Source organism: Colletotrichum phormii (assembly GCF_030913505.1).
Source record: "Colletotrichum phormii strain CBS 102054 chromosome Unknown BDP81scaffold_13, whole genome shotgun sequence".
Taxonomy (NCBI): Eukaryota; Fungi; Ascomycota; class Sordariomycetes; order Glomerellales; family Glomerellaceae; genus Colletotrichum; species Colletotrichum phormii.
Window position 1 is genome coordinate 1,419,940 of NW_026851455.1, and position 26,330 is coordinate 1,446,269.

At 53.2% G+C, this 26,330-nt stretch overlaps 7 protein-coding genes across 7 annotated transcripts; 5 read left to right on the plus strand and 2 right to left on the minus strand.

Annotated features, from left to right (window-relative positions):
* Positions 1 to 1,198: 1,198 nt before the first annotated feature.
* On the plus strand, positions 1,199 to 3,821 carry BDP81DRAFT_451082 (uncharacterized protein; the record flags this gene model as incomplete). The annotated part of the gene is made up of 2 exons (XM_060592596.1): positions 1,199 to 1,528; positions 1,713 to 3,821. 2 exons carry the CDS (start codon positions 1,199 to 1,201, stop codon positions 3,819 to 3,821), a joined length of 2,439 nt encoding a protein of 812 aa, XP_060443977.1.
* A 556-nt stretch (positions 3,822 to 4,377) lies between these two features.
* Positions 4,378 to 5,593, minus strand: BDP81DRAFT_462377 (uncharacterized protein; the record flags this gene model as incomplete). The annotated part of the gene is made up of 2 exons (XM_060593885.1): positions 4,378 to 4,982; positions 5,059 to 5,593. 2 exons carry the CDS (start codon positions 5,591 to 5,593, stop codon positions 4,378 to 4,380), a joined length of 1,140 nt encoding a protein of 379 aa, XP_060443978.1.
* Positions 5,594 to 7,430: 1,837 nt separating this feature from the next.
* Positions 7,431 to 9,363, plus strand: BDP81DRAFT_49227 (uncharacterized protein). The gene has a single exon (XM_060595328.1). It carries the CDS (start codon positions 7,659 to 7,661, stop codon positions 9,066 to 9,068), a length of 1,410 nt encoding a protein of 469 aa, XP_060443979.1. The 5' UTR covers positions 7,431 to 7,658; the 3' UTR covers positions 9,069 to 9,363.
* Positions 9,364 to 13,691: 4,328 nt separating this feature from the next.
* On the plus strand, positions 13,692 to 15,526 carry BDP81DRAFT_323118 (carotenoid cleavage dioxygenase 1; the record flags this gene model as incomplete). Its single annotated transcript, XM_060584765.1, has 2 exons — positions 13,692 to 13,820; positions 13,877 to 15,526. 2 exons carry the CDS (start codon positions 13,692 to 13,694, stop codon positions 15,524 to 15,526), a joined length of 1,779 nt encoding a protein of 592 aa, XP_060443980.1.
* A 595-nt stretch (positions 15,527 to 16,121) lies between these two features.
* Positions 16,122 to 20,046, minus strand: BDP81DRAFT_395819 (alpha-1,4-glucan lyase; the record flags this gene model as incomplete). Its single annotated transcript, XM_060588113.1, has 10 exons — positions 16,122 to 16,424; positions 16,514 to 16,681; positions 16,740 to 16,846; positions 16,912 to 17,182; positions 17,239 to 17,280; positions 17,342 to 17,609; positions 17,660 to 18,106; positions 18,167 to 19,130; positions 19,206 to 19,666; positions 19,742 to 20,046. The coding sequence occupies 10 exons, from the start codon at positions 20,044 to 20,046 to the stop codon at positions 16,122 to 16,124; spliced, it is 3,336 nt and encodes a 1,111-aa protein (XP_060443981.1).
* Positions 20,047 to 21,669: 1,623 nt separating this feature from the next.
* On the plus strand, positions 21,670 to 24,610 carry BDP81DRAFT_462381 (uncharacterized protein; the record flags this gene model as incomplete). The annotated part of the gene is made up of 11 exons (XM_060593886.1): positions 21,670 to 21,763; positions 22,029 to 22,287; positions 22,371 to 22,422; positions 22,482 to 22,534; positions 22,584 to 22,652; positions 22,702 to 23,096; positions 23,161 to 23,234; positions 23,298 to 23,324; positions 23,382 to 23,473; positions 23,534 to 24,213; positions 24,282 to 24,610. 11 exons carry the CDS (start codon positions 21,670 to 21,672, stop codon positions 24,608 to 24,610), a joined length of 2,124 nt encoding a protein of 707 aa, XP_060443982.1.
* A 645-nt stretch (positions 24,611 to 25,255) lies between these two features.
* Positions 25,256 to 26,279, plus strand: BDP81DRAFT_395821 (CoA-transferase family III domain-containing protein; the record flags this gene model as incomplete). The annotated part of the gene is made up of 2 exons (XM_060588114.1): positions 25,256 to 25,799; positions 25,852 to 26,279. 2 exons carry the CDS (start codon positions 25,256 to 25,258, stop codon positions 26,277 to 26,279), a joined length of 972 nt encoding a protein of 323 aa, XP_060443983.1.
* Positions 26,280 to 26,330: the final 51 nt, after the last annotated feature.

Consider the following 26,330-nt stretch of genomic DNA (forward strand, 5'->3'; position numbering starts at 1 on the left):
CGGGTATCAAGTGGAGCACAGAGGATGCGCTACCGCAGATTGGGCCACATTGGGCAAGCACGGCAAGAAGTGTGACTTGCAAAAGGGTTGCACCTGTTGTTTTTGGCTTGACGCGAACGTTTCTCATGTCTTTTTTGGGCGAGGAAAAGGTACTTGGGAACAACTTCAGATTGTGTACGATCGCCCGTAGAAACTGTCTCTGATCCAGGTACCTAGCCTTTCCCATTCTCTTTCTTCTCTCAGCCATCTTCTTTTCCGATCATGGCGCGGCACCGCATCCTTGACCTTCTCTCGTCCCCTCCCCTCCAACCCTTCCATTCGTCTCAACTCCCATCCGACCTGAAATGACCATCCCTACGTCGTCATCTTGTCTCTCCCTTCTCTGGTCTCTATAGATTATACGTCCTGTACGTCTTCGATCGATCGAGACTCGCGAACAGATGCCTTTCATCGTCCTCAGAGCTACCTACCGACTACGACACGCCTACGAATTCCACCCTCCACCGTCAGTCATCCTCTTGGTGATTGTTTTTTTCTTCCAATTTTTTATATGAGCCCAATCTCGGCTCGGACCACATGCTCTCAAAAGGAACTGCAGTCGACCCCCGCTGGTCTGGGTTGTCCCCTGTCACCCTGTGCTGCTGCAGGCCGTCTACTGCACCTAGGGCCAGTCTTCTCCAGTGAAGAGGCACCAAGATACCAGAGACACCCTTGCCACACCCGTCACCCCCGTCAGAAAGCTCAAAGAACCGGTCCAAGTCGCGCCTAGGCGTCCATCGCGATAACAATCACACCTTGGGAAATACAGTCCCCTCCTCGCTGCAGGTGGCCTCCAAGAGCCCAATCGCGTCACCGGCCGCCAACTCACCGGCCATAACAATACCTACGAATCGCACAGCACAGCACAGAGTGCCAACGATACGCACCCACCCACATACGCACACACACAGAGTCACAACTCCAACATAAACCGGTCTTCTCTGGCTCGCACAACTCACAAAAAGAGAGACACCCCCTCTCTCGCAGTCTCTCGTTAATCGTCCCTTTACGGATAACCTCGTCCTCCCCGCTCTCGCTCAGCTCTGCCTGACTAGTTCGACCCAGACCGGCACCCCGAGCCCCGATCCCAGCGTCCGTGCCTTCGCCTCAGGGCCCTCAGCATGCTGTCCGCCGTGGTGACGACTCTGCCGCAATAACGATGGCAGAACTCGGGACCCGTACACCTCCGGATCCAGATGCAGACCCAGAGCAAGACGCAGACCTCAACCTGAACAACACGGCCTACCGATACACGGTAGATACCCACTTCACCGACGACTACACCGACACCATCCGCAACACCGATGACGCCCGTCCTCGCGACGCCGATCCCATGGCAGACTTCGTCCAAACTTCCGCTCCCAGCCCGGATGAGGGGTCCAGAATGCGATGCTGCTGCGGTCGCAACGATTGTGCTTATTTGAAGCATAGCTGCTCCGTGCTCGAAACCGTCGAAAAGGATGTCCATACCGCCGCCAAGCTGGGCAAGGTGCGACCTCGCTCTTCTTTTTCTAGCTTTCCCCTTCTCTCCCTCGTCCGTCGAAACATTCCATCCGTACCGCTTCCTAAGCCCGTGCCAATCTCTCGAGACATTCCAACACCTCATTTCCCGTGATTTACTTCAAGATGGGGAGTCCCGGCACCGTTCCAGCCCGCAAACTCTGCTTTCGCAGCCAGAACTGCGAATCGTGCCAAATGCACCGTCGTCTTCTCGTACTGCACATGTCGCCATGTCGCTGACCTTCCCTCTCCAGGCCCTTCTTGCTCGTCATGAGGCGTACATGGCCGATGCCGAACGAGATCGCATGTCCCTTACGAGCCGCATAGAACAGTTGGAAAACGAAAAGGTGGAATTACAGGCCGAGAACGCGAGGACCGTCGAAGAGAACCGTACCCTCCTAGACCAGCTCGAAATGCTCAACAACACGGTTCAGGATTCAGATATTCGCATTCAAACCCTTGAGGCTACCCTTTTGTCGTCTCACCAAGCAGTGCGGCGTCTCGAGGGCGCTGCAGCTCGTGCTGCGGAGATGGAGAGGCATATTGCGCTTCTCGAACAGGAGCAGTTGCGACTGCAAAACACCTTAATCACCACCGAGTCCGAGGCCCGCTCCGCCATGCAGCGATGGAGAAAGGCCGAGAGGGGCATCTCTGACCTTCAGGAACAGCTGGAACGTATGGAAAAAGAGGCCAAGGAAGAGCGCGAACGCCATGCCGAGGTTTTGGGCCGTGTGGAGCGCCAGCGTGAGATGGAAAAGGAACTGAATCTTGCCGCTGGACGCCTCAAGGGAGCTGCCGCCACCAAGTCGCTTACCGACGGGAAGCCCGCCACCAACGTGGTATCTCACTTTGTCCGAGATTTACTGCAGGACAATGCTAATCTGCAGCTGGGCATGGCTGAGTTGCGAGAGATGCTTCTCAACTCAAACGACGAAATACAAGCCATGCGGGACCAGCTCATGTGTCATCAACCTATCGGGGAGGAAGACGCCAGCGCTGCGTCGACCTTGCGTGCTGAAATCGGGCCGGAATTGGGCGAGATGACCCAGCACAATATTTCTCAGCAAGTCCACATTCACCACCACTACCATGTCGCCGAAAAGAACAACAAGAAGAAGAAGAAGCGCCACAGCCTGAACCCGGCAATCTTCTCTCCCGCCAGCGTCTCGCGATCCTCCACTCCTCCGGCCGTGTGGCGGCCAGGCCCTTCACCAGTGACCCCTATGGCCTCGCATTTTCACACGGGATCAACGTCGACAGTTTCGATGCCGCCCTCAAATCGGTGGTCCGTCTTCTCGGAGCAACCCTCTGAATTCGCACCGTCTTCCGTCCCAAGTTCGCCCCAGTCAAACCCTCGTCTTTCCATGTTCGACCGCCCAATGCTGGAGACGGACATACCCATGTCTCCGACGACCAGCCTAGATCCTACGTCGCCTACATGGAAAGTCTCTCACCACAAGCGCCCTTCCGAGGCGTCGATTCGCAGTTTCTCCGTACCTCCAAAGTTCCTGAACTTGGGTTCGCCAGCGCCACCAGCCGCCCCGACAGTACATGTCTCTCAGCCTATTTCGTCTACGATTGAGGAAGAGAGAGAGGATCACAGCGGGGAGGAAGTGCCCGGGTTGCTGACTTCCCACGAGGATCACGGAGAGACAGAAACCGAGACCGAGACAGAAATCTCATTCTCCAAGGATGAAGAACTACCCCGGAGGGGTCTGCACCGTGCCGTCTCCCACGAGTCAATCATGTCGTTGTCGGGAGGATTGGACATTCACACACTCAAAGTACGACCGAGTCAATTAACCCTTCGTCCTCTGGGTGGGGCCGATGCTGTGTTTACTGGAGTCACGGCACGGTCGACGATATCGAGAGGAAGCGATCGAAGGAGTGACGCCTTGCTTCGCGATAGTCTGGCAGGGCGACCGGTGTCGAGGATGGTTTCCACTCCGGTCCGAAGTGCTTCGCCAGCAAGCACCCACTCTCAAGGTTCGCAAAACTCTGGAGGAATAGGTCGATGGGTCAGCTGGAGGCCATGGACTGGCGTGGCAGCGGGCCGAGCCACAACACCTACGCAGGCACCGCCCACACCGACACCAGCGCAACGCAGCGGGAAAGAGAAACAGAAGGAAAAGGAGTTCCTCAGGCCGCCGGGCATCAATCAAGCCGGTGCTATACCAGGTTTCCAAGAATACCTGGCGGCTCATCAGCGTCGCGGCCCTCCGAGCAAGGTGTTGCCCGACCAAGTGGACGTCGATGCACTGCGAGAGGTATTGGAAGAGTGAGGCCAGAAGAGGGCCGTAGCTACGTGGCTTGGCATGAGCATGGCCTGCTACATTTCAGGGATACGGGCGCTATCCTTCATTTCTTTTGTTGAATTTTCTTGGGTATACAAACAACCACAAATGGCGTTGAGAGAACCTGGGCATAGTTGAGGACAGGAGCTGGAGATACCCTACTGCTTTACACCGCGTCTGCATTCGCACTTTTTTCAAATTCATGTTTTTTTTGTTACACAAGCCGGGCAGCAAGTCGAGATTGAGACGGGCTGACGATCGACCGGGCGTTCTCATGAAAGGCTCAATATTATCTACACAGAGCTACAATCAGCATTACAGAATGATGCATCGACATAACTATAATTTCTAGTCATTTTACATGTCAATGATCTATGGTGTTCTAAAGAATACATGATGCAATGATCCGGGATGGGACTCGATTCTTATCCCTGGCCTACCGTGGTCCAAGGTCCAATGTAAGCTTAGTACTGGCCCAGATCCTCTCGTATAAAGCCAAGCTGGACCATCTTTTCCATAGTCTCAGCAGAGAATTTCTTGATGTCTATGGAGGTCTACAAGCAGCAAAACTCTTAGTTACAACCGCCTCTTCCTCATCATTCGTTCTCTTCGAAACACCCTCGACGCGAACCTCGCATGTCTTTTGAATGTATATCCCTCCATCAAACTGCTCGCTCCTATGCCTATCATCCAACGGGATCGACTCGGCAACCATGACGGACCGGGAAGTGTTATTCGGGCCGTAGCCGTTACCGGGCTCGCCTCTGCAGTTGATGTACGACTTGTTGCGGTTCGTCTTGCTCCCGTTGTACTTACTCATCCCATGCGTCAAGAGAGCCTTCAGTGGCGGCAGCGATCCCACGATGATGGCGGTGCCGAGCTCGGTGAGACTCCACACGGCCAGGCCAACCATGTCCATCGTCTCGCCCTTGAGCACCTGCGTCATGCGGACGATGGCCGTGAGGATTGTGATGAGGGCCAGGCAAAAGGCTACCCCGAGACCAAGCTTTTTCTTGAAGTCGAGTTGGAGGGAGGGGAGGACGGCGATGGGTAGGCTCATGATGAGCAGGTCTGTGAAGACGTCGGCTGCTGTTGCGAAGAAGATGGAGAAGCGGTAAAAGTAGACTTCCTTTGGGGAGAGGCATTTTCCTAGTACATACACAAATCAGACGCAAAATTTCCCGCCGGGGGTTCCAAGAGTAAAGGGCCAACCAAACAGACTTACCTGCTCGAAAGTAGTCAGACGGAGTATCGCACACGAGCGACCCCGAGAGCCATCCCCCAGCATACGCAAGGAGACAAAACACGGCCGTCCCATACCACACCTTGCGCAGCCATGGGATGGGACTGACGAGTCTGAAAAACACATTCAGAAAACTCGCCTTCACCGCAAACAACCCGGTCCAGAAGAGGTACGTGAGCGCATACGACCAGCGCAGCCACTGCTCCAGCTGCGAGTCCGCCTCCCCCTTGGACGCGGGGAGGAACCTGCCCGCCTTGAGCTCCACGATGTACCACAGCGAGTCCATCTGCTGCATCTGGAGGATCGCCATGGTCAGGAGGCACAGCCAGGCAAAGACCATCCAGAAGTCGTCGCGCAGGAGGTGCCGGTTCCGGCGCCAGCGGACGAGGAGGCGGAGGGAGAGAAAGATGTACGAGGTGGCGACGTTGGCCCATGTGAAGGCTGTGAGGGCCGTACGGGAGACGTTGTGGGCGACGCCGAAGAGCGGTGCGTCGGGGTCGGCGTGCGGTTGGGACATTGTCGAGGGGATGCAAGCTGATATCACCAGGTTCCCTACGATGGTACAACGTGGCGAGGGGGAACTGGTAGTGTCTGAAAACGCCACCATTCCCGGCCTTTTGTCTTTCGGAGGGAGAAGAATGGAAAGGACAGAAATGTAGATCAGAGGGATGCAGACTCAGGCTTCATCGTGTTACGGCTTGGGAAGTTTGGCGTTCCTATATGAAGGTCATTCGGCGATGGAGGACAAGGAACATGGACTTTCGCCGAACGCAAGGGATCGTGTCTCCTCCTCCGCCCCCCTGCGAGTTGTCCAACGACCGAAGAAAGCAGGAGGCTCGTCAGAGACGCATGGTTGTGTGAGTGGCGCGGGCAAACAATCTCATGTGGTGAAAATACCTGTTGGTCGTGGCCAAACAAGCGTTCTGCTTTGGGACCAGCGCCACGCCAAATTCTAAACTGAGAGCGAGCTGCGAGGGAAGATTGGGGGGCCGACAGTGACTTGAGCAGAATCGATATCGTACATATATATTAGGTTCATCAATGTCTGTAGCAGCTGAACGATGTATCACCAGTAGTAATGGTTCCCCCTTCGTCGGGTCGAAGAGCCTCATCACTTGCAGCTTGACGTTAGGTTGTAAATGGAGTACGGTGGGATCCAACATGTCGACACCTGGTACCCTCGCCATCTGGCCGTCTCAGTATCTCGGATCTCGCACATTATAACGCAGCATAAGGCGCCAAATCATCTCAAAAAAAGACACGATCTCGGACAAGGATACATCGGCGATTTTCGATCGCGGTTGGCACCGCATGCATCGACGTTGGCTCGAGCAACAGGATCGCGGCCCACGTAAGGAGTAGACCTCAACGACGAAGGTCTTGGCAAACCATTCGTTTTCGCTTAGGGTATATCCCTGTATCTCGAAGCAAACACTATTATCAATCCTAGACTGCAAACTTGATCGTGCGGGATTTATTGGGGGCGTTGAGAGGACATCTTGAAGATGCTGTACTATGCCACTGCAAATGCTAAAGGCGATGAGACGCAAACTTGGCGACTATGATAAATCCATAGGCTAGAATCACTAGAAACTTAGAACCATCGATCTGTTGTCGCGGGATCTTTAAAGAAGGCCTTCGGGCCTTTCCACTATGCCGCCATTCCAGACCGTCGGTCGGAGGTCGATGTTGGGGCTTACTTCGCTTACTGTGCCGCGTCGATGCAGAACCAAACTATTTGTCGAATTTCGAAGCGCAGAATACGCTGGATTTAAGCCGCCAATCGTAGTAGATTTCTCATGTCGATGTCGTGATTAAACAAGGCTGCCCGGAGACCGTATGGCCCTCGGGCTCCTTAGGTAGACCTCTAAACACTCGATAGTCGATTTCATGAATGACAAAGAGAGACAGTAGCGCACGTTTGCCCGCCTACAAGCCTTCCCCTCTTAGAGATCTATCCCGCTTAGAGATCTATCCTGTGGCTTTCTACTTCATAAGGACTTGAAGGGGCCACTGACGTGCGAGGTGGGTTTCATAGACCAAGATACACCACAAGTCCTCTCAACGCTCCCATCAGTTAAGGCACCCTCTCAAGCGCCGGTCTTGATCGAGATGAAGACTTGATGGTATATGTTTAACCGTCTCGCTATCTTACAAACGCAGTTAAATGTCCCTCAGTCCTTCAATTGAGAGCGTTGAATATCAACGGCGTCCTTTGTCTACCAGTCTACAATGGCGCCGATTCCGGGCGACTGTGAGAAGAGCATTGTCAGTCGGAAATATCACAAAGCGATGTCAATTATGTCAAGAGCTCCGGCATCTTTGAATGCGCGGTCTGCAATTCTCGGAACTCAGTGGTTTCCATTTTCGCCTTTGATGGATATATTTGGATATTTGCTCGCCCTTTGGACATGTCCTCTTGCCTGACATTCGAATTCATACAAAGACCTGGGTGTAAGCTTCAAAGATGAGCAATCGTCAGAATATTTATCGTTGTCTACTCATCATCCAGTTTGAAAGCGGGCTTCAAATCATCAAAGACGAGCAACTACATATCCTTTCATCCGCCATCAACCGCTCCCATGTGTATCAAACACTCGCAGTTCTACAACTGCCCGGCCAGCCCGCGTCCCAATGCCCCCAAGAGACGTCACCGCGTTATAGCCAACATCCTCTGCTCGCACATCTTCCCCTGCCCGGCCCAGCAATGGGAGAACCGCACCAGCTATTACTCCTACATGTGCCCCGGCTGCTCGGGCGAGTCCCCCGCCGTGCCCCGAGTGACACCCTCGCACGACGAGTGGCACCGCAACGACGTCCAGGACAACGCATGGGCCCAGAGTTACATGACCGAGTACTCGCACTCCGTCCTGCTCTGGATCCGGAGCAGGTTCCCTTCCAGCGACGTCACGAACGAGGAGATGAGCGAGTCGTGGTTCCGGGCCTTCTTCATGGAGCGCCGGTGCAAGGAGAACGACCACCGCGTCGGCGCGTGCTCCTGTGAGGCGAACGGCCCGCTGTCGTTTTACTACAACCCGGCCTCGGCGGCCCGCAAGTACCTCACAGATATGGCCGGGGAGAAGGCCGAGTCGGATCCTCGCATACAGAACCCTGCCATGCAGAACCTGTTCAGATTGCGCCATACCGTGCTCTCCGGCTTCTGTCAAGCGCAGAAGCTATACTTCAAGAACGGACTTTCCCACCAGCCTCTGTTCTCGAATTACCTTGTCAAAAGCCGTCGCAAGACGTTGGAGGAGAATATCCGCAACCACATGCAGGCGTCTTCGGCTCTGATTTTGCTAAACGCAGAGTATGGCACGGGGTGGACTGATGCGCATACCCTGGAGGCGACCTCCATGTCGAGGCGCGCCAACCTGGTCAAGTTCATGGCGGAAGTTCTCTTGCACGATAACGGCATCTCCAACAGCCGGTTCGCCCTCGCGGTGACGGTGCTCTGCAGCATCATCAAGCCCCTCGTGTTTCGCGGCCCGTCGACCGTTCCAGGGTTGGACAAGCTCGCCGAGATTGCAAGCTCGACCGACAACGCATCATTGCCGCACAAGCCGTTCATGTACTTTGTCCAGCTGATCCAAAAGTACTACCACGACCGCCGCCAGGAGTGGAACTCGGAAGTCATCTCCTACAAGGCGAGGCGCACCCTGATCGATTCCGTAGCGGAGGACGTAAGCGACTGGGAGGGGCCGGCGCGCCTCGAGTGCCTCGTCTGCAATAAGAAATACTACGATCACTCGCCGGGTGCCATGTTCAAGCCTTTTGACCACGGCGTCCGCGGCACCCACCGCGGAGAGCCGATCGTGCGGATGAAGAAGTGCAAATGCTTTGTTGGGAAACGATGTCTATTTCAGAAGCTGACGGAGAGCAGTCTGAGGAGAAAAGAACCCATGTGTCCCAGGTGCAAGGATTTGCTGCCGAACGCGGCTTTTCGGCTGATCGAGGGCAGTGCGAGAGAGTTGCTTAGGGGGTCCGCTTGATGAGCTGGACTACGCTGGAGCGAACGATTCTCGAGGGCCCTGTTCAGATTTCTCGATGGAATGGCCGGTGACGGAAGCATTTAGGGAGGATGGAGTGAGACGTTGTTTCTGACAGCGCCCTTTTCACTCAGACGAGACTTGGAAGAAGTAGAGCTTGTGCCCAGAGTTGTGTGACTTACCGAAAACTTATTCACATTACCTGTGCGAGGAAGGGGGAGTGGAATACAAAAACTCGAGTGCAAATTCGAACCTCCCTATACGCCCCGTCGTTAATAGAAAATTCTTGGTGCAGTGGGTTGGCACTCCAAAGAAGTATGGGTCATACTTTTTTTATTTTTTACTGTGGCGTGACTGAAAGAGTGAAGGACTGTCTTGGAGAGTTCTTGGTAAAAGGAGCTTTTCCATTGCAACGCTTCTTACAGCACTCAGTTGCAGGAGAAGTCCAGTCTCGGAAACGAAGAATCTAGTTGAGCCCACATGGGCAGGACTAAACTTGAGATTAGTATAAGTCGATCAGAAAATTCACCAGCCCTAATCCTGTGTTATTACTGGGACAAAGCAGCCAGATCGTATCTGTATCTGGATTCACCATAAACAAACTTTGAGGGGTGGCATTGCGAAGCGCCACTTGATCCGTTTCGCGTACGGAGTCTTGCAGATCTTTGAGTGGACTTTGCCCACACGTAAGGGGTATTGAGGGAGTCTATCATGTCTTCAGAAAGCTGGTGCGTCAGGGGCGAAGCCGCCAAGACCGCAAGAGAAAGACGCTAGCCGCGAGTTGAGCGACTCCGTTGCCTAAAGAATGACTTAACGCAGACACTAGGGTCCAGAGAAGGACAAGTGACATTGATAGAAGAAGCGAACACTTTCGGAAGAGGGCAAAAAGGCGAGTCTGGCATGTTGACAGTATCGAGAAGAAGGTCTAGGATGATGGAGTTTCTGGTCAAGTCTGCTAAAACGAAATCAAGCTTCGACCCCTTACTGGTGAAAAAGAAGCAATTCATCCGCGTATTGGTTAAGTGTAAAGCGGCAGGATAGCACTACCGAGTACCGTCCCATCACACTGAAGTATGTACCTGAACGTGATATCGTGCTGCTGAGGAATTAGTGGGACCGTCAGTGCTGTGTAAGGTAGCGGCAGACGTTGGACGACGTGGGCGTCCCTATCAGAGGCGCAATCTAGGTCGATACATGATTGATTGATTCCGCAGGCTTCCCGCGCTCGGCGGAAAGAAAGGGAGGACCCACACGGGATTGTAAACCAGTGACCAGACACTGCTGACATGATGTTGGCAAACCTGTCAGTATGCGGTAGGCCGCAATGGCCCGTGTTCGACGACAAGACGTGGCCAGCCGTGTGACGAGGCTTGTCTCAGTTCCATGCGATGAGAGAACAGATAAGTACCGTACCTTAGGCACGGATAGCTAGCTACCTCGGCTCCTTGGGTAGGTAGATGATATATGTGGCTTTTTGTACATGGCGTTAACACAGTAGCCACGGCTAAGGCAAGCCATGCAGGGCCATTGGCTACGGCTGCCGCTGACGGAGGTGGTGTGGGATAGAGCCGGAGCTCATGTGGGGCCGCCATGCCGCCATCGGGTCGGAAGCCGTTGCTGCTGCATCAGAGGCGTAGTTTCTCAAGTACATGACGTTGGATGTCAAGCTGCTGCTGTTGTAGAAACCACGTAATCTAGCAGTGATCGTGCTCTAAATGCAGTCGGGCATTGCATTAGAGCGAAACATCTGACGTTGACCAGATATCTGTTGAGGGAACAAGTGAACAAGTGAACGTGGGAGCAGGGCAGTTGAAGGAGTCCCCTTAGGTGGGCTGTACGTACCACGGTACCTGTTGACAGTGGAGACGGGAGGAATAATGGACCGGGAACATACTGTGTATCCAGGTACTTCCATTTACAGGGGAGACCTGAGGCACGGAGCGGGGATTGGGTAACTCCAGGTCCCGCCGGCCGAGTGGAGTTCCTCGCTTAATCCGCCGCCGTGAGTCGCTGCTGTTCCCGATGTTCTTCCACCTCAGGTCCCCCCCCCCCCCCCCTCCCTTTGAGGTACGTACCTCACCTTGTTTGATCCACCTGAATCTTCCAGACTGCAGCGCCCCGCCCAGACCGACACCTCTCACCAGAGCCAGCCGCCGCCAATCGACCGACCAACCAACCAACCAACAAGGAGAACTCAAAAGGAGAAGAAGAAAACACGATGGAGCAATCCCGGCTGAGAGGTTCGCTCACATCTTTCCGAATCACCGATTAACGAAGTGAATTGAAACGAAACAAACAAAGAGGCTCCATTGCCTGATGTGTGTCGTCCGACGTGGGCACGCCGCACACAGAAAACGCGAGATTTGACAGAGACATTGATCTTCCATCGCATGAGTCTCATCTGACGTTGGGCGAATGCGGTCTGATATCGGTAGTCGGTTATCATTTCATGATCACGTTGCATCGATCGCACCTCTCACAAAAATAAAACAAAAAAGTCTCCACGCTCCGACATGACATCAACATGCACGCACTAGCATCTTCTCCGTACGCGATGGAACTTGACATTCCGAGCTGAGGCCTTACATAAGCTTCTTCAGCAGCTCTATGCCCGGTCCATCCCCATGGCCAGGGGCCTAAACGTCGGTCAGATCTTTTTTACCTTGGCTTTTGGGGTTTCGGGTGTGGCTGACTGAGGAATGAAGAGGGAAAGGCTCGTTGCACGCGTCGACTACCTCTGGGTGCGAAGTAACTGACAGCTTGACAGATGCTGTCTGTGGCAGGGCCAAAATTGACACTTTTTCGATGACGACGCCACGGCAGATGCAGCGGGACCCTCGGCCTTCTGCAATTGCGCCGTTGGTACCGCTATCCGAATCAATGATGACATGAACCACCCGCTCACTTCTTCATGCGTCTGTCTCTACAATACCTATCTGCTCGGGCCGACGAGAAACAGGAAGAAAAGAAGGAAAAAACCAAAGACAGTCGACAGCTCAATCACTTTAACAAGCCGTTCCCGCTCCCACTTCCGCTTTGCTCACACACAATACCAACACCCACCGCCATTAAACGTTACTTACTTGGCCGCTTGTGCCACACCCGAGCACACAACAACCACACCACTCTCATCCGTACTCAGTCTTACCGTCGCCAACGCCAACACCACCAATACAATCTTCGGGAATCACCCAGACCCTCCCTGGCTTGCAACTTCAAAGGATGGTTCTCTTCCTCAATCTGGAAGCTGTCTGGATTCGGTAAAAAGCCCGCATCAATAGGCTCTTCTTGGTGCCGCGGACATTGACCATCGTCCGCCCTGCTACGGCCGTACCGTCTCGCCCGCGCCGCCTCCTCCAAAACGGCTTGCATGAGAATTCTACTACCTTGTCAAGTTGTCCTGGGAGTGAGAGTGAACCCCCTTCTTCTTCACGCCTCCGTTTCGCCGGACCTGAAGGCTCAAGGTACCGAGCCATCGCAATCACGTTGCTTTTCTTCTTTTGACTAGCTATCTGATCGGGATCTGAGATTCCTCAATCTGCATTCTTCGCTACCGCTACTCGGAATCTCGTCTTCGTTGCATGGTTAGTGGTGCATGGGTATCTCAATCCCCGTCCCATCTCACCAACACGCCGGGTAAAGAGCTCTTGATCGACCATTGACGACGAAAAGTTTCTCATTCACTCTCATCCACACCCCCCTCATCCACTAACCGAACAACCACCCGCTCCTACGTCCGTAACGCTTTTCACCGCACTTCTGTGCCCCCGGCCGATAATTACTCGCCTCCCGCAACAATAGCCGTCTCGCTCTCGCACCACTCAGCTTGTCTCTTCCATCTCGTCCTTACTGACAGCTACCTGTCTACGTTGACGGAGTACTGAGATACATCTCACATACTCATGCGGCACCGCTTCATTCATCCCGTTTGATGAATGCTCCTGGCGCCTAATACTTGTACATCGCCTCACATGCTGCGCAGCAACACCTTCATGTAAGCAGGCCCATCCCATGGCCCGTCGACATACATATGCATCCCACCTACCATACTTAAAAAGATCGCCGTCCTCTTCCCTCTTTCTCATCTGTGCTGCCTCTCTGACATGGGTCATTAGACGCTGCCAACCAACAATACTTGCTTCTTCTTCCTGGGGGCCAAAAGGCTGTCCTTCTTTTGCATAGCGGATTCTACACTCCTTTCACAGCTCACCGACTCTACCGACAAACGCCCTACCTCACCGACACACCGAGCTTTACCGGCCACTTGCACCGATCCGGACGCTAGCAAACACCGGCTCAAAGATAGCGTAGGTTGACACCCGCCAGTTCACGCGGCAGCCTTCTTGTGTTTACCTCACCTTGGGCACCTTTTACTCTATGCTTGCTGTTCATACAGCATTCATGAATGAAAAACACTCACTTCTCTACCGCCTATCTTACCTCGTGCCCATCTCCACCTCATTGACCAACTTGCAAATGTCACTGACCTTGCACTTTAGACGGCACACACTACGCCGCAAACCCAGCACCACGAAATCGCTACCCCTTCATATTCGTTTGCATAGATAACTTCTAAAAATGGCCACCGCAACTACAACCAAGACGTCCACAACCTCCTCCATCACAATGTCCGCCAACACCAAGATCCCAGCCAGAACCGTCAGGCGCACCGCCAAAGATGAGGCTGCAGACCTACAAATGTTCGAGGAGAACCGTCTCAGAGCGCCCTACGACGAATGGCCAAATGAAGCAGGCGTGAGTTCTCCTTGTCTCACACAAATCTCCCCCAACATGTTCACTGACACAACTAGTTTGATGGCCTCACCGAGGAACGCGGCCCCATCGAACTGCACGTTCAAGGCCAGATCCCAGCCTGGGCCGCCGGCGCCCTCTACCGAACGGGCCCGGGCAGCTGCAAGATTGAAGACACACCCAAGGGCACCTACTATGTTTCCCACTGGTTCGACGGCTTCGCGCAGACGCACAAGTTCGACATCATTCCCCCTGAATCCCCAGGTGGCCGGACCCGCGTGCTCTACTCCTCCAGACGGCAATCCGACGACCTAGTCGCCTCCATCAAGGCCGCAGGCCATCAGAACCGCTACACCTTTGGCCAAAAAGCCGATCCCTGTGTTGGGATGTTTGGCAAGTTCATGGGCGTATTTGCCCGCGGCACTGCCCCCAACATCTGCGTTGCCGTCAACGCAAACGTCCCCGGCTTCGACACGAAAGACCAAGGCCCCGCGGGGCCAGGCCACCGCAATGCCGTCCGAAGTCTCTGGCTATCAACAGACTCGAGTCCTCTCATGGAAATCGACCCGGCGACCCTAGAACCCATCGGCCTCGCCAAGCAAGACAAACTTCATCCCTCTCTCTCCGGTCCCATGTCCTGCGCCCACGCCCAGCGCGACCCGGTCACGGGCGACATGTACAACTTCAATCTTGCCTTCGCTATGAAGTCGACCTACCGCATCTTCCGCACCAGCTTTGCAACGGGCGAGACGGAGATTCTCGCAACCATTGCCGGGCCCGACGCGAAGCCAGCCTACATCCACAGTTTCTTTCTTACAGAGTCGTTTGTCGTGCTCTGCATCCCCTCGTCGCACTTGGGCTACAGAGGACTCTCTGTCCCCTGGGAACGCAACATTCTAGACGCCATTGTGCCATTCGACAAGAACAACACGTGTAAATGGTACTTTATCGACCGCCACCACGGAAATGGCGTCGTCGCCTCGTTCAACACCCCCGCGGGCTTCTTCTTCCATGCCACAAACGCCTTTGAGGAGCCGGCGGCCGACGGAAGCCACGGCATCCTTGACGTCTACTGCGAGATATCAGGTTACCAAAACCTCAACATCCTCTATAATCTCTACTATGACGTCATCATGAACCGTAACTCTGCCGGCGAGAAGTTTTGGACAGACGAGAACAATCGCTACAAGAATGGCTACGCCAGCCTCCAGCGCTTCAAATTTAGAATCCCCAAACCCGACGGCTCACAAGCAGCCAAGACAGCAACAATCACAACGGCACCACCACCAGAGCTCGTTGCCTCGATCCCGGCCCCGCACGCCGGCGAACTCCCCACAATCAACCCTGCTCACCTGACCAAACGCCATCGCTACGTCTACAGCCTCTCGGACCGCGGCCTTAGCACCCTGCTCGACACAATCGTCAAAACCGACGCCGATACTGCCGAGGCCCTCATGTGGGAGTGTCCCACGGCCCACACGCCCGGCGAGCCAATCTTTGTTCCACGGCCCTCTTCCGCTGGCGGTGCCGATGGTCCCGATGGACAGATGGCTGAAGATGACGGCGTGATTCTGAGTGTCGTACTGGACGGCACCGCGCAGACGAGTTACGTTTTGTGCCTCGACGCCAGGACCATGACGGAGCTCGGTAGGGCAGAGTGCGAGTTTGCTGTTGGTATTGGCTTCCACGGCATTCATGCCCCTTCCTGAGCAATTGTGTCGACACCTTCTGTACCCTCCCTTCAAATCCCTCTGATGATACTTTACGATGAATGAAATTTACGGCGGTGCTAGAAAGATGGTTTGGTCTGGCGTTTTACGAGACAAGTGGTCATGAAGAACAAACTTTCGTTACGGCAGGTTTTGACGATAGGGGTTTAGACGTCTGAAAATTGAGTTCTCCGACTGGCATAGGTTTCAGTCTTTCTAGTGTGTTGATAATGAGTCTGTACTACTTATTGGTTTGCTACCGTTCAGCTCTATTTGAGCTGAACGTACCTTGAAGGGCTTAACTACGTGTGAAGTTAAAGACTTGAACCGCTCATTTTTCGCTACAGTCTACCTTACATCCTGTCAAGTTCCCGAGAGCACATAGCGGCAGCCTCATCTACAAGACGACACAATACAGGACTGCAAAAAGTGTGGACGACAGGTTGTGAATAATCTCATCATGGGGCGCAACTACTGGTACGAAGAGTACAACTGATGACTACGGAGAACATGAAACTTTCGAGCAACCTAGCAAACTCGGCATGATCTTGCTCAAGCCCTCAAGCCAACCCCCGAGAACCAGCTGGCAGAGCCCTTAAAAGTCACCGTCAAACTCCAACGTAATCTCGACTCCGTTCTCCGAGTGAACCGCAGAAATGGGAACGGTAACAATGGTCGCTCTGACGCCGTGGTTGACATCGTAATGGAGGTCCGCGCCCTTGACATACACCTTGATGGAGTCCAGGTTGCTCTCTCCGCGGTGCCAGAAGACAAAGGTGTAGTCTGTGCCAATGTACTTGGAGGCCTCGGCGCCAAACTTGTCATGAGGAGCGTTGGCTGTGAGTCTTCGGGTGTACTTTCCGTAGTCCTCTTGGTCGGAGAGTCTCTTCTGAGTGAACTGCGGTATCGTCAGTATGTCATTCCCAAGATGGTAATGATTCTGTCTCTTATGTAGGGCGACGGAACTACTAGGTGGATGTGACATACCTGCTTGATCTGGACCTTTGTGTAGTTGTCGTTGGCCTGTGAATCGGCAAGACCGTCGTAGTGGTGGGCCTCGCCGTACCAAGGCCGCACGCCAACGGCGGTCTCCAGCGTGGAGTTCTTTGGCGCGCTGTCCCTGGAGATGCCGTCGTCAAGGTACATGTCGTAGATCTGCAGACAAAATTGATTAGAAAAAGTGGTGAAAGTGGCAGGAATTCCCAGCGCTTACGTTGTCCTTTCCGGGGTAGACGTGGATGGTGATGGGGTTGGCGTTTTGAGGGGTCGTGCTGGGATCAGCAACGTAGTCCCTGACGCCGACCTTGGGGATGATGGCACCTGAATTGCTTGTTAGTCAAATTATCCCCTCTAGAGAGGTTGAGGAAGAGGCGACAAATACTGACCTTCACGGACGTACATAGGAGTCGAGTACGGGAGTTGACGGTCGTCGTCCGAAATTCGGCAGTCGTACTCGATGCGCTGGCCACCAGAGGCGGCGGGGCTGAGAGGGACGCCGAGAGGATCGTCGGGTCGCAGGTTCAAGGGGTACCAGGAGTCGGGGTACGGCAGGTAGACCTTTCTCGACTTCTTCTTGCGCGCATCATCCGCGACAAGGGCGGGGGCGACCAGGAGATCCTTTCGGACCATGTACTGGGAGCTGGTGAAGCGACGGTTCTTCAAAGGCGTTAGCAGGTGGCAATCACGAGGCAAGACTCCAGAAGGTAACATACATCGTCGCTGAACAGAGAGCGGTCGAGATGGTCGGTGACGGGCTATAGGTTACACGTTATTCCTGGTACCTAGTAGGGCGTGATCCTAATGACGGGTACTCACCATGGCTCTAGCAATCGGTAGACCGTTGATCATGTTCTCAAACATGGCATCGTAGAGCAACTGCATGAGCGAGTAGCGAAGGCGGATCAAGTAGCGGCAAGTCGGCAAGACTGCTCTGTAAATCTCGGCCTCGCGACCTTGGAATTGATCCTTGTGTTGCTCGTAGTGCAGCTGATAGGCGTACGGCTCTTGGAACCACTTGCCGTCCTTCCTCATCTTGCCCTGGTTGGGGCCGTCGATCCATGTTCGGAACCTCGTGTAGTGGTTTCTGAAGACATTAGCAGACATAACGAACCGGGATCGTAGACAAAGACTTACCGGAACCAGGGCAGAAGCGAGTAGGCTCCGTACCAGCGAATGATCAGCTCGGGGTTAGGGTAGTTCTTCTCAGAATCGATGAACTCGAATCCACCGACATCAGCACCAGAGATGGTGACACCAGATAATCCCAGAGCGAGGACCTGCGCAACAGAGATGCGAAGGAACTCCCAGGTGGACGAGTTGTCACCGGTCCAGAGTCCAGCGAAGCGGTGACTACCGGCGAAGCTGCCGCGTCCGATGATAAAGTTGCGTCGGTTCTCGCGCCACGCGAGCTTGTCGTTCTTTTTATCCTTGGTCTTCATGTGCAAGTGGTTGAGGCCGTGGTAGGTGGCTTTGTGCAGGTTGTAGCTGTACAAGGACCAGATCTCAATGGCCTTCTTCTTGTCGGCGGCCTTGGGGTCGCCGGACCAACCATCGGAGTCCAAGAGCAAGCGGAAGGGCAGACTTTGAAGGCAGAAACGGATCAGAAGGAAGTCATTGAAATTATGGGGTATTTTAACTTACGACTTCATGTCGCCATATTGCTCTGCGATACAGGGCTGGGTCATGTCCTGCCAGACAAAGTCAAGACCGGTTTCGAAGAGGTACTCGTACTGCTTGCCCCACCAGTAGCGAACGGCCTTGCTGTTCAAGTTGGGATAGTGTCCAGGGTGGCCGTTCTTCCAGCCGTAGTAGACGCCTCCGTGGAAGGGAACACTCTTGTTGAAGTTGTTGGAGAAGGTGTAGTCGTCTCCATCCCAGTAGTCGGGCTTGTCCGTGTTGGGGTTGGTGAAGTAGAGGTTGCTGGTGCCGTACTGGATGTACCGCTGCTCGAGGGCGCCAGGGGCCGAAGGATCCAGCTCTCGCTCATCCTTGAGGAAGTATTGATTCTTGAGGCCTTCATTGAGGGTATCGTAGGAGCTAGAGGGAACGTTGCTGATGTATGGCGTGATGTTGGTGCTGCACTTAACACCGAGCCTGCGCAGCTCGGAGAACATCCACTCCGGGTTGGGGAAGTGGCCCGGGCGCTTGTCGATGGTGAAGGTGCGGTAGTCATCCTGCATGTCGACATCAATGTGCATACCGTCAATCGGGAAGTTCTCCTTGCGGTATCGATGGACAGCGTCCAGGACCATCTCCTGCGTATCGTAGCCGTAACACCCCTGGTGGTAACCCAGGACGTATCGGGGCTTGAGCTTCGGCTTGCCGACGACGGAGGTGTATAGCTGAATGACTTCTTGAATGCTGTCTCCGGCGAAGAAGATGCCCTGGAAACTGTTGAAACGCGTCGCCACACGGAGCTGGGTTGGGTCCTTCATGCCAATGTCCACACAGATCTGGGAGTAGTTATCGATGAAGGTTCCGATCTGGGTTTGGTAGCCCGGTTGTGCGTCCACTTCAATCCAGTACGGTTCCGAGTGATAGAGAGGCTCACGATCATCCAAGGGACCGACACCGTAGACGTTCTGGTACCTCATATTGTCAAAGTCTGGATATCATCGTTAGCTACCTTACAGGATGCACTGAGGCGTGGAAGTCTCCTCAAGAGGTTCAGTGGACTTACTGAAGTAGTTCATGTACGTCTTTTTCTTGAACAGATCTTTGCCACCTTGCTCACCAAAGCCCATGTAATCAGCCGTGATGGACTTGTCGAGGCACAAGATAGCAGAATGCTCGCCATAGAGCAGACCACGGGGCTTGGTCTTCCAGATCACAGCAGGGCGGAAGCCTTCGTTCTCAGGCAGAGTGAGGCTTTCGACCACATCCTTTTCAAACGTCTGCGGAACAGGTCTCGCCTCAGCGGGAGCAAGACTCTTCAGAAGGCGAACTGCAGTGATTTGGAAAGGGTTGCGAGAAATCCAAAGCTGGACTTCTTTCTCAGGGGCTGCGTTGGGAGTCCGCTGAACGACCGACTGCAAGATGTAGTATTGATCATCTTCAATCAGCTCGACCTGCCACACGAGTTCTTCGCACTTGTCCAAGATGCCAATCAGCTCGGTGGTGGTATCTCGGATGAGAGTACGGCTGCAAGGTACGGTTAGGGGAAATCCTCTCTGCGGGCAAAAGGTCCAATAATAAGGTTACCAGTAGGGGACTTACGTGTTGTAGTCAGAAAAGTGAGATGGCTCTATGTTGTGCGGATCAAAGCGAATTCTCCAAACTCTTGGCCTCAAGAACTGGACAAGAAGCAAGGATCCATCGTTGAATCTAAAGATTCTTCCATGGCTGCAGGCTGGGTTGAGCTTGCCATCGGGGAGCTTTTGGTCGGCATCGCTGTAGGATACAGACTTAGGCTGCTTGATGCCAGAGCCCTGGCCATCAATCTCATCCTGGAAGAAGTCGTCGGCCTTCTTGAAGATGAAGTGATCCCGAAGTTTGGTAGCTGAGACGTCTCCACCTCCCATTTTGAAAATTATAATTAGGATGTAACTACGTGTTTCCACGAGGTATTAAGTGAAGATAGTGGGAAGCGAGACTCAAGAGGAGCACATTGATGGAGCTTTGATGATTTCCGTCATTCGGGTTCATAGCTAACTACTTATATGGTGGTTTGCTTAAAAGATACTTGTTGGTCATAGTAAAGAAGCAAAAACACAGCCGAAGACAAGATCCCTTGAGCCAGAAACAAAGGGATTCCATGCATTGCGATCGATACTTGGCAGGATGGTCATTTCCTTTCCGTTTCTGCCGTTTTCATTCCTTGATAATGTTGAGATGATAATCCAGGTTTCATCTCACTGAACTTTCCTGAAATAGTGGCGTATGAACATCTAATGAGAAACAGAATCATTCCCTTTCCAGTGAGACGCGCTCGGTTAAGTGGCCATCACAGGACGATCTTCAAGTATGGTACTCAGTTTGTCAAGCCGAGTCTTCCATTACAGGATAGTTGACGATTCAGATGAGGGATTTAACCGTTATGCATTCGTCAGTGTCACAGGCATATCGTGAACTGTTGCTGTCTCTCAACGAGAACAGTGCCTCCAAGGTCTTAACCCCGCAAATGTAGTCTCGTACGTTGAACTCCTGTCATTCCAAAATCCCCGAATGCGGGGCGGGACCGCGGGCCGCCTCGGGGACTAATTCCTTTGAGATAAATGTCTCTCTTACTTGGCAACCATTGGACCGAATCTTGTCTGACTATGGAGACGGGAACGCAAGAATCTAGAAACAACGCTGGCGTCCAGGTACCGATCAAGGACCCCGCAAACCCAGCCCGATCTTGCACAGGCTGAACGCGCGTCGACGCTATTCGCTGATTAGATCTATGAAAGTACCCAACAAGGCTGGAGATTTAATTCAAAATAGAGGCGCAGATGAAGCTGAGACAAAAGTCTGCATGCAATATGAGTACCTACCACTACTTCAGCCGCTCAGCTAGTCGAAAACTCATTCGTAGCCCTCCTCAAAGATCAGACCATCTTTTAAAAAAAATAATGGGCGCTCGTGCAAGAAATGTTCCAGTCTTAGCCTCAAAGTTAACCATGAAATTGGACAACCTTCACCGTGCTGCGCGCTGCCTGGTGCCACTCCCAAGTCTCAAGTTCTCAACCTCGCCGAGAATTCCGAGCCCGGCACCATGCAATCTCCACCAGACCCTGATCGTTCCATCATCCGCTGATCATACCCCAGAATCGAGTCTATCCTAGACACAACATTCGGCCGCGTTGATGTCTCGAACTTAGCGGTGCTTGCTTCGGGCGTTAGCATGCCAGATACCCCGCCCGACTGTTCGCCATGCGGGAAAGCTGAGCCAAGACATCATCTGCCGGCAAGCCAACATGGTGAGACTGATTCAACTCCTTCTGGATCCGGTCTGCGGGGATGAAGAATTTTACGGCGTTGCTGTCGACACCGAGCAGCCATTGCTACGGGAAGGTGAATTTCATGAATAATACCTCTAGGATAAGTCAAACTGGGGCGGGTAGTATAAAACTTGCTGCATGGCTGTGGTTCCTAGGAGGGAGACCTAGCAGCTCATCAACCTCAAGCTTTTCCATCTTTACTTGAATTTTCAAGAAAATATCATGGCGTCTATCGATCTTCCAGTGCCCGAATTCGGCCTTGCTGTCATTGAAGACAACAGAAAGGATGGCTACTGGGTTGAGACGTTCAAGTTTGGTGAGGACGAAGTTCCAGGACTTGTTGCGTAAGAATATTCATCCACAAAACTTCGCTTGAATCCCAATCAATACTAACTCTTCTCCAAGATCTGGACTGGCTTCCGGAGAAATCGAGTTTCTCGATAACCCCATTGCCGCCGCCAAACATGAGGCCAAAGCTAAAGGCGAGGAGTTCTATGCATCAGAGATTGACATCACTGGACGTACGTGCAAGACTATCCCGCTTCATTACAAAAGTGATGGTTCTGACATAGACACAACAGCGTGGAAGAAGTACCAAGTGGCCAAGTTCGACAGCCCAGTTGCCGTCGTGGCCGTTGACATCAACAGGAACGGGTTGACAGACATTGTGGTCTGTCACGACTACGGCCCATTCATGCTTGAGTGTGATCCCAAGGGAGGCTGGATCTCCTGGCTTGAGAACCCCGGTCGTGAGAACTTGGGAAAAGAGCCTTGGAAACTCCGAATGATCGGTCGTTGGCCTGCGATGCATCGAATGAAGGCTGGATACTTTACGCAAAAGTAAGGAGTTGCACCCTGGGTCCCTGAAGTCACGGTTCTTCACAAGGTCTAGACTCTAAGTCATTTGGCTAACATTTGGATAGATCCGTGATGGAAATTGTTGCCGCATCAGTTGTTTGGGGGCCGCACGACAAGGTTCGTCTGCCGTCGCTGTGGCACAGTGTTCTGTCATTATTTCTAACCACTACCTACAGATTACCCCTATCCCCATTATCCGTTTCCAGGCTCCCGAGGACGTCCTCAATGCGTGAGTCAACTGCATTGACCCAAGTTGATGATTTACTAACAGTTGTCAGCACCGAGTGGCAACGCTCAATCGTTGATGATGAAAACTTCACCGTTATTCATGAGTTGACGGTCAAGAAGTAGGTCAACCCCTCCCACCCGCACGCTCCAGGGGCTAACGCAAGTTAGATTCAATGGACCTACTGGGCTCGATTCTATCATGGTCTCATCCCGCGAAGGTGCCAATTGGCTTTACTACGAAGAGGGCTCGTGGAAGCGACAGCTCCTCTCGAGCGGAGAGCCGAAAGAGGACCGACAACAGCCCAACTCTCTGTCGCCTGGATCTGGTGACCATTGGGGCACTGGCTGCGCCGACGCTGGTAAGATCGGCGATGATCCCTTTGCTTACATTGCGACATTGGACCCCTTCCACGGTACAACCGCCTGTGTCTTGTCCAAGGTTGGTCGTGGCATGAAAGATACGCAGTGGAGACGCCACATCCTGGATATCTATGGCACACCCAACCAGCTCATGAAGTATGGCGACGGCCCCGGCCACTACATCGTTTGTGCTGATTTCGACGGTATGTTTAATGTTGTCGCCGAAGGCCTTAGGTAGCTGGCTGACCCAAGGTTTTCTACATGTAGGCGATGGCGATGATGAGTTCCTCCTGGCTTTGTTCGGCTCCTTGGACCGCGACACATACATGGAGTCTATTGTCGTAAGTCTGATTGAGGTCGCGTATCTAAGACGAGACTTTGTTTGCTGACATTCAACTTCACAGCCGACAAAAGGACCCAACCCGAACAAGGTGAGTAGAAACGCAACACTTATCCACTCGAGTACTTCAGGAACTCACATTCCATAGGGCATCATGTACTACAAGGCAATCGATGTCGAAAAGGGATTGTTTGCCAAGTGGAAGATTGCAGAAGAATCATCCGCTCGTATCGCAATTGGGTAAGTCGTTGAGGTCGTGTTCGGACTGATTGAGACGACGCTGACACCACGCGTTCGCAGCAACTTCACCGGCACTGATAGGCTTGACTTGATCTCGGTGGAGTACAACGTTCCTCGGTATTACGAGGAGCCCAAGCCTGTCATTACTCTCCACGTCAACAAGTTTGCCAAGCCCAAGCCCGCCGTGACCGAGCGTCACATCGTACCTACGGTGTGGGATAACGAAGGCTTGGTGTATCTGGCTCGACCTAGAAAGGTCAAGAGTCAACAGTCTTTCCCTCTCATCGAGGTTGCAAACTACGCAATTAGCATCGAGATTCACCCACTTGGAGCAAAGATCCCCGTGGGCAAGAAGGATGGCATCAAGGTTCTCTATGGCTCCGTTGCTGATATCGAGGGCACGCGTACGGCCCTTGGCTTGCCTCCATTCCCCCGGATCGCACCCATCTCTAGCGAGGACAAGGAGCTCAGTGCCGACAAAGAGAAGGGTGCCATAATTTTGAGAATCGTCTCCCTCGGCGAGCCTGGCGTGTGGGAGAAGGCCGGGGACGTCCCAGTCAAGACAACTTTCAACACCAAAGAACTCGGCTTGGAGTTCCCTGACCTCAAGTTCACCAAGGTCGAGGATTTGTGGTGGGGTGATAACTTCAAGGGGGTTGACTTCACCAACATGTCTGGTTTTCACTTCCGATTCCAGGACGACAAGTCACAAATTGCACACTTGCAGTTCTGGACCGCCGGTGAGTCATTTTGTGGTTTTAGTAGCAAAAGCTGTCCCCGATCGCTTCGCTTACCATACTCTTCACAGGACACAATGTCAACTGTGGCGTTCACAACCACGGTAACGACATCTTCCAGGAGATCCACATCTGTCTCTCTCCTGGAACCGAGACCGGAGGCATGTGGAGGCTCAAGGAAGGTAAAGAGCCCGAGTCTGCCGGGCCGGATGATTTCGATAAGGTCCCGCTTCCCCGACTCAATGAGCACGGAGGTCTGTGGTACCGCGACTCGTACGGCGATGCCGTCCGTGGACACAACAATGTTGTCTCTTACCCGTGGCACAAGTGGCAGGGAGGGAAGGGCAAGAACGTCGATGTCTGGTTGGCACTGGAGTTCAACCCTGACTTGGCTCAGTAATAGGTTGTAGTGTGATACAGACGCGAAGATTGGCTGATCTAAGTGTTGTTACCAGCCTCTTAATAATTACTCAGTTCCCTCAATTTCGGTAGCTCCTAGCCTTCTACTTTCAGTAGGTCAACAGAATGAGACTTCTATGCATGAATAGAAGGAAATGCTGCCGCTTTTACGACTGAACACCGTAGCGTTCACTCCTCGTAGTACCATTTGGTGACAACATGCTGTTTTCTAATGTATCTACAAACAGTCACCTGCTTTAGGTTTCAAATATAAAATCCACTGTCCGGAATTAGTGGGAATTTCTCGATGCAGAAGATGGGAAGTTTCGCTAAGCGTTGGAGTCACAAGTCGATGACACTAGGAGCTCAAAACTCCGTGACCAGAACTCCGAGCACGAAAATCCGGCACCAAGACCCACCAACATGCCACCAGTAAAACGGTACCTAGCTAGAAATGTGATCGTGTCGAATAACAGACTCAACACCTACTCCGCGGGACTGGGAATATTCTCTTAGCCCCTCCGCTGTGGGTTTCCATCTACTGGAAGACGCTTGCTACATCGAGGTCGCCAATGAGAAGTACAAGCAGGCAGGTGTCGTGTGCTAGACGCCCGACGAATTCTTCTCCAGCGAGCAAGGCAAGATCATGTCCCAGGAGCCACTATGGAGCACGACCCGGGTGCCTGCTCCGCGGAAAGCGTGGCCGGAAGCGCGAGACGAAAAGAGGTTCAAGCCGCTTGCGGGCATTAGAATTGTCGACTTTTCCCGGGTCATTGCAGCCCCGGCGGTCTCCAAGATGTTGAGCGTCCTCGGGGCCGATGTTCTCCGCGTGTCATGCGATACGCTGCCCGACTACGGGGCGACGATGCCGGACTTGCAGACTGGAAAAAGGGATACGAATATTGAACTCAAGACGGAGGAGGGCAAGCGGACTTTTGCTGATCTTGTTAGGGGTGCTGATATTCTGGTGGATGGATATCGTCCAGGTGCTTTGAAGAGACTCGGGTTCGACACGGCCGCCTTGCGCGAGTTGAATTCCAGCCTGATTTACATGCGGGAGAATTGTTACGGATTCAAGGGACCTCTGGCTTACCGATCTGGATGGCAGCAGATCAGTGACTGCTTGGTTGGTCTTTCTCACCTGCAGGGTAGATTTCTCGGCCTGGACGAGGCTGTCGTCCCGCTTCTGCGTAAGTCATTCGAACTTGCCTGTGCATCATCCAGTTGCTAACGATTGTTCAGCCAACTCCGACTACCAGAAAGGCTTGGTCGGTGCTACGGCTGCCATTCAGGCGTTGATTGCTCGTACATCAGAGGATGTCACGTTTGACATTGACATCAGCTTGACCCAGTACAATATTTGGTACTACAACCTGGGCCTCTACTCTGAAGAGCAGCAACGGGAGCTTAGAGCCCGGGATCCCGAATTCAGCCCGCGGCACTACGACGATATGGGCACTTTTGTTGGTAAGACTCATCAATCCTGGAAGAAGATTCGCCCAAATATCTTCACCCATCCCGAATACTTCTGGAACATGAGCGGAAGAAACTACGGACTCAATGAGGAGATCAGAGTCCTGGCTCCTGCGTTCCAGTTTGAAGCGACTCAAATCGGGTGGGATGAACCAACCGGTCGTAGAGGAAGGTCGAAGCCTGAATGGATTCCATGAGTTTTAGTATATAAATGTTTCCTTCTTGAACGGTAAATAGCTAGGCACATG

Bases quoted from the DNA above. Each gene is read 5' to 3' on its own strand.
- BDP81DRAFT_49227 (XM_060595328.1), top strand. From the start codon at position 7,659: ATGTGTATCAAACACTCGCAGTTCTACAACTGCCCGGCCAGCCCGCGT.